Genomic DNA, 7,500 nt, shown 5'->3' with positions numbered 1-7,500 from the left:
AAGGAGTGGAGGGATGAGCTGCCTAATATACCACCTGCTGGCAGGTGATAAGCCAGGGAAGCAGAACTCTGTAGGACACAGTGATTGTAATTTATAAATTCATTGCAATGAAGGTAAGGATCAAACTTCAGTCCATAACATCCAACATCTACCATTGGGGGGTTTAGAGGCCTCCATACTCATGAGATTGTTGGAAGATCCTAACAAACTCAGATAGTTTTTTTCTGAAAAGGACACTGCAAGCAAAGAATGATTGTTCAGATCCAAGACTGGAACTCCATGCATTATGGCAGGAATAATCATCATAATTTATGATCAAAATAGGAAGTATTGCTGTGACCGTCAACTTTTACACTGCGAGGATCAAAGAAACCCATGATGCGCCGTGATCAGTGGTGATGACAGTGCTGACAAAGGCAGGAGTTTCCTTTGTCCTTTCCCTCTTTTACATAACCAACTTACAACCTAAGCAAATGGGTGTGTATAAATACATATAGATCCATTTACACAGGACCATCTACGCAGAATTTCTTCCTGCTTTGATATGAGCCTCATCCATGACGAAAGAAGAGTTTGGGGTTAAAACCAATAAGCAAGATATCGGAATCCATCCGAGTGCAGCCATACTAAAAACGGCATTTATACAGGATCATCTATGCAGAATTTCTTCCTTCTTTTATCTGAGCTTTATCCATGACGTAAGAAGAGTCTGGGAAAAATCTACAAGCAAGATATCGGAATCCATCCGAGTGCAGCCATACTGAAAACGGATTTATACAGAATCATCTATGTAGGATTTCTTCCTGCTTTTTATATGTGGTGGTCTTTGATCATTTTTTCACAACGGTTGGGTTCAGAATATAGTATCTTGGGATTTCCAGACATTTTTTGTCGGTAGTTTGGTGATTGGTAATTTTGTACATTCTTTGTAATAATTATGCACATTTAGTATGGGGCATATTTTGATGGACATTTTGAAGTGTTATGCATGTATATTTGTCCTTTCGAATTTTGTGAGAAGAGTTAGTGGGTATTTCCGCGACACTTAACATCATATTTTTATATCAAATACTTTCATATTGTGAAATCCTTTTGCTCAGGTTATTATAGTGATTATGTTTACGCACAATGATCATTTAGGCTTTACAATGACTAATATACTGAATTTCGCTTCAACCGTTTAGTTATGTGGGCCAATGATATGAGCAGTATGGGATTGGAGTGCGCATGTGCGGTTCGGCACCCTCCTGACATGCATGCCGTGGGCAGTTACACTGACGGTGTTCGTCCCTCATCGTCAACTGGATGATGGGGGATAGGAGGCTGTTCATTATGACCGCGGCAGGATGTCTTTTAGTGAAGTGGAGTGGAGCGCGATCGGCACATGCGCCATACAACCATCCCTATAGTGCTTTTTGAAAGGGTTTGATTCATTGGCTGAAGCATGGAAGACAGATTCTTTCTGATTGGCTGAGGCTGGTATTTAAACTCAACACACCCATTGCTTAGACACGCCCCCCGAGGAAGCTGGGAGCGAAACGTGCATGTCGGGGTGGAGGGATTTTTCTCCCAGGGGACTTCTATTAACGCTGCCAGGATTCAGGTAATGGCCTCAGTAGCTTTAATGCTAACTAGTTTACATAGGTATACCATGGATGTTATTTTATAACTTTGGTTTATCTGAGCCGATGAGCTTGTGCTGTGTAGTCATTATACTCTGCATGTTTGAGTAAACAGCAGACATTTATAGTATAGCTTTCCAGGAGCATACATCAACTGATTGCTTAGTAGCTATGAGGTTCTATACCATGCAGCAGAAAAATGCATACAATGGGAGTTGCAGGTCCCTCTCTTTTTGCACTGATCTTGGAAACTTGTATGTCTTTTAATGTTTTGATATTTGTATTAATAAAAGTAATTATATTTTACCATTTGAAATGCTCTGGTGTTGATCTGTACTCCAATTGGAGGTGATCTTGGATTTTTGTACTCATTTGTGGTGAGCATTACTATTGATAATTTGGCTAGGGTAGTAATATTGATCCAAAAGCAAGAGAGACACACCACAAAAATAAATTATATAATTTATTGAAATGTAAATATGACATAAACATATATTAAAAATAAGGAAAATATCAGAACATATAAGCGGACTTGTAAGGGATAGCTTTTTACATTCTGCTTTCTCAAGGGGATCATCCCCTAGAGAAAACAATGCGAAACGCGCGTTGGAGCACGGATACTGTGTCGGCTTGGGTAACATTTAGGTTTTATAACTTTGATCATGTTGCAGACTGTATTTTTATTTTGAATTAAGTTTATAATCTATTTATATGCAACACTTTTTTCCGATATGGATCTTAATGAATTCACTCTATTAAATGTTTTCATGAATTGTGTTCCCAACTGTGTTTCATTGATATTTAGATATTATTCATTATAATTTTGTATACCTTTTCCCTTACAAGTCTGCTTATATGTTCTGATATTTTCCTGATTTTTAATATATGTTTATGTCATGTTTTAAATTTGAATTAATAAATTATATAAGGTTTATTATTTTTTGTGTTATGCATCTCAGGCTGTAGGATCTGTCCCTCCTTTTGACTACGCTCCCACAATTAACTTTTGGTGAATTTTTGATGTTGTAGAATTTTTGCACCATTTCTGCACTAGTTATGTAAATTAGGTTACTTGTGCTTTTTTCATTGCATTTTTTAACATGCGTTTTAATCCCGTTTTTGGTGCTTCGGTTTTTGTTTCTTTTTTTAAAGCTGCTTTGTTTTTGATACTCCCTGGTATTTGGCTTCTTTGACAAATCTTTATTGATATACTTAGGTGTGGATCACATGTGCTTTAGATGCAATTCTGCTGTGTATGTACACTTTTTACCTGTGGATTTTCTGCATCTAATGCAAGTCTACGGGGAAAATCCACACGGAAAATAAATTGACATATAGCTAAGTTTTCAACTCTGAAAATACACAGTGTCAAAAACGGGATAAAAGCTCATAGTTGAAACTCCCAGCAATGTGATTGCTGACATGAATTTTGACAACACTTGACTTTATAAAACCCCTGTGGTGGTCTAGTTATAGTGATTGTTAGGCCTAATTTAGGTTTCCCTATCAGATTCTGGCACATTTTATTTTATATAAGACTGTACATTATGTTAATATAAAAGTTGCTTATCTGTGCCAAAAATATGTTCAAAATGTAAAAAATGTAATAAATTTAATAAAAATTTTAAAAAGCTTGCAATACAAAAAATAGTTCATAACAAACATGCACTTTAACATAACTGAATACATATATTTACCAGATGTGTTTTCCATTTTGACATTCATTTTTCCATTCAAAACAAGGCTTCCTTTAGCCACAACCTAGAAAAAACAAAAATGAAACAAAATTATAACTTAAAACAAACTGTAAGCCTTTAATACTTCAATAATCAATATGTGATCATAAGGTAGAATGGGTGGATTATCTCTACCATTTGCTCTATAATGTTTTACAACTGAGGCTGCGTTCACACATCGCGATTTTTTCACGGCTTTTTTTAACGCGCGATTTTGCCGTGAAAACGCAAAAAAACAGCATCCCATGCTATGGGATTCCGCAATGCTGTGCTAATTCTGCAGATTTTCCCGCGGTGGAATCGCAGCATGCTCATTATTTTGCAGAATCGCGGCGATCCCGCACCCATAGGATTGCATTGTTCCGCTTACTTCCCGCATGTGGCTGTGCACACCATGCGAAAAGTAAGCAGAACATTTGTGGATGGTACCCACGGTCCGGAGGAGAGGAGACTGTCCTCCAGGCTGTGGGTACCATATCCCTGTAAAAAATAGAATAAAGAATAAAAAATGGTGTTATATTCACCTTCCGGCGTCCCGCGCAGCCTTCCCGGGCCTCAGCGTTGCTCCGGTTCCCAGTAATGTCTTGCGAGACCTTTGATGATGTCGCGGTCTCGCGATACTGTAGCGGTCCCTATTCCTCTCGAGACCGCTACATTATCGCGAGACCGCATCGCTGAGGCCCGGGAAGGCTGCACGGGACACCGGAAGGTGAATATAACACCATTTTTTATTTTTTAATTATTTTTAACATTAGATCTTTTTACTACTGATGCTGCATAGTCAGCCTCAATAGTAAAAAGTTGGTCACACTCGTCATACACTATGTTTGACGAGTGTGACCAACCTGTCAATCAGTTCTCCAAGCGATGCTACAGATCGCTTGGAAAATGCTAGCATTCTGCAAGCTAATTACGCTTGCAAATCGCTAGTTTTTCCACGGGAAAATCGCGGGAATTTAAAATGCGATTTTCCTGCGGAATGGAATTCCGGAATTCCCTTGGTAACTTCCACGGGAGTTCCACTACATGTGAACTTAGCCTAACACTGCAGCAAAGGTGTTAAATATTAGACTGTTTAAATCTAACATCACAGCTAATATTTTATTAAAACGCTATGGTATCTTAAAAAAAAGGAAAATTAAGGGAACCAAGATTTATAGCGTCTTTTGATGTACGAGCACTGCTTGCATCCATACTATTAAAGAGATTGCCCATTACTTTTTTATTAATAGCATATCATTAAGAAAGGCCAGCAATATCTGATCGTGGAGATGCAACACTCAGCACCTCCGCTGATCAGCTGTTACCAGCAACAGCCATAAGTTCTTGGATTTTGCTGGAACACAGCAGCTCCATCAAAACTTTAATTGCTGTGGCCAGGTACTACAGATCCTCCCCTAGTAATTTGAATAGGAGAGAATCTGCAGTATCTGGCAGTGGCCACTATACACTAGACACTATGCTTCTTTTAATACATCCTGGAACTGTGTTTGCACTTTTTGCTGCTACATCACACTGTTGATTCATGTGCAGTCTGATCTATTGGTATACGCAAGTCTTTTTCACACGTGCCGTTGCTTAATTTCTCCATCTGGACAAGAAAACAAAAATTAAATCAACATAATGGGAGGAATAGAACTAAGCAACAGCACATGTGAAAAAGACTAGGGTATACTAATATATCACAGACGGCACATGAGTCAGCTGTGTGATGCAGCAGCAAAAAAGGCAAACAGTTCTAGGATGTAGTAAGAGAAGCATAGAGTCTAGACACCATATTTTAAAAAAGACATTGAGAAAGTGGAGCAAGTTCAGAGAACCGCTACCAGGATGGTTAGTGGACTGCAAGGTATGTCCTATGAGGAATGGTTAAAGGATCTGGGAATGTTTAGCTTGCAAAAAAGAAGGCTAAGAGGAGACTTAATAGCTGTCTACAAATATCCGAAGGGATTTCACAGTGTGGAGAGATCATCTTTATTCTCATTTGCACATGGGAAACTGAGAAGCAATGTAATTAAACTGAAAGGGAGAAGATACAGATTAGATATTAGAAAAAACTTTTTGACAATGTGGGTGGTCAATGAGTGGAATAGGCTGCTATGAGAGGTGGTGAGTTCTTCAATGGAAGTCTTCAAACAGAGGCTGGACAGACATCTGTCTGAGATGGTTTAGTGAATCGTGCATTGAGAAGGGGGTCTGACACAATGACCCTGGAGGTCCCTTCCAACTATAACATTCTATGATTCTATGAAATGACAGAACTGTAGTCTTCCAGCAGCATCTGAAGACTTCCGAGTGTCACACTGTAAGGAAGAAGACCGGGCTGTTGGTGCTGACAGAGCACTGGGACCAGAACTGCTGGGGCCATGCCTCTTGTTGCAGGAGGGAAGGAAATTGAGGATGGAGAGAACCCATGACCTGCAGAGAGTGGGCATGGTAAGTGTAGCAGGGATCAGGAGATTTTGCATGGGAAAACAGAGTTCCCGCCGTAGAAGCGTGAGGGCAGGAACCTGCAGAGAACCGTGAGGAGAGTTGGTCCATGCCAATTGGGAGAGTGTTGTGCAGAGCTCCTGGTTGCAAAGCACGTCGAGCGGGAGAGTGTTGTGTGGAGCTCCCAATTGCAGAGCACGCCGGACAGGAGATTGTGGTGAAAGACTCACGACTGCTGAGCAGTGTGATGGACTAGGGGTTCAACAGGTCTGACCGGAAACTGCCCATTGCTGCCAGAAGAGTGCATACCGATCTGTTGGGCAGGGAAGCCTCAAGATCGCAACACCGGCATCAGCCAGCTTCCTACTTTCATCTTTGGAGAAGTGAACAATCACGGACTCACGATAAGTGAAACAGTTAAATGCCTAGACTCTGGCTTTAAGTTAACCTGTTATTTGTGTTCGTTAGCCTAAAATCTGTTTTAACCCATTTTGCTCCCTGCGAGGAGAAACCTCCCTTTGTTATTTAAACCAAACCGCTGATAACCCTTGCTCTGTGCCTCTGTGTTGCTGCATCCAATTAACCTGCCTTACAACACCCCAACCATTCAGATATTGATCGCCTATCCTACATATATCAATGCTGCTATTTGTAAAACACGAAAAGTTGGCAAAGTGTGATTTTTCTTACCACGTAATGGAACTCTAGACTGTCTTCTTCGGACAGCACCTCACTGCTTCTTATGATGTAGTCAATCTCAATCTCATGCACCTTCCCGCATGTCAAGGGGAAGTCTAGAGCTTGGACTTTTAAGAAGCTGTTTGTAATAGTGGTGAATGGCTGCAGGTTGCGATAAGCATCAACGTAGTAAGGATTGAGCTCTCCGTAAGTTCTTTCCGGCTTCTCCTTTTTATATGTGGCCTTCAAAATGTTTAGATTTATAACTGATTAACTTTGCATATAATTAAACTTCCATTTATTAATTTATTAAATAAAGACAGAGACAACTGAGAAACGATAACTGTGATCAAATATGATCATCTTCATGCTCTAATGTCATGTTATACCAGGTTTTATTTCTTAACTTTATTCTAGCGGACAGTGATTTTAGCATTAGGAGGAAATAGAGAGGATTCTTGCACTATCATGTAATGCTATAAAAAATGTAATTTCTCTATTGTGGCTTATAGGCCTTTTGTAGTCTGTATTCTGTAGGTAATCAATAGACTCTAGATTATAGCCTACAGCATCCCATGGACATTATCTGATTTCTTCCTAGAAAAAGTCTCAGTGAGATATTTATGGCATCCATTTGGTATTTTGGTCTATATAAACCCTTTAGTCACTGGACAGGTGATAATTGTTTGATCGGTGTGGGTTCCGATGCTGAGACCTGCACCGAGCACCAAATTGAAGAGATTTGGATTTTCAGAAGTCGGGAAAAGTTGTATGCATTAAGCTCAAACGCTGAGCCTAGCATTTGCTGGCTATTTTACACAGCAGACACCTTCCAATAATGGCTGTGGTAAACAGCAACAACTGCATCTACTGTATGTGGTTGGATAGAGAGGAGGCTCTGTCAACCTCACTGTGTCCTTGGAGACACAATCGTTGGAATCCAGTGAGTTGTTGTGATTTTCCCCTGTTTCTTTCCTGGACACAAGACCTTGGGCAGGAAAAAAAAATCGATCAGACTGCCTGATTGTGCATTC

At 39.9% G+C, this 7,500-nt stretch overlaps 1 protein-coding gene across 2 annotated transcripts in view; it reads right to left on the bottom strand.

Moving 5' to 3' along the window:
- The window catches only part of LOC141049756 (alpha-2-macroglobulin-like protein 1), a 163,808-nt gene that overhangs the window by 102,753 nt on the left and 53,555 nt on the right, over window positions 1-7,500 (bottom strand). For both annotated transcript variants that reach the window (XM_073546484.1, XM_073546483.1), the window contains exons 12-13: window positions 6,479-6,709; window positions 3,320-3,383 (exon numbers count right to left, since the gene is read on the bottom strand). In XM_073546484.1, coding sequence (XP_073402585.1) covers window positions 3,320-3,383; window positions 6,479-6,709 — 295 coding nt within the window. The remainder of the gene's footprint in view (window positions 1-3,319; window positions 3,384-6,478; window positions 6,710-7,500) is intronic.

The sequence above is a fragment of the Dendrobates tinctorius genome, unplaced genomic scaffold (assembly GCF_039654945.1).
Source record: "Dendrobates tinctorius isolate UK_male_01 unplaced genomic scaffold, ASM3965494v1 ptg000147l, whole genome shotgun sequence".
Taxonomy (NCBI): domain Eukaryota; kingdom Metazoa; phylum Chordata; class Amphibia; order Anura; family Dendrobatidae; genus Dendrobates; species Dendrobates tinctorius.
The sequence above is the reverse complement of the archived record's forward strand: the minus strand, read 5'-3'. Positions and strand labels throughout refer to the sequence as shown.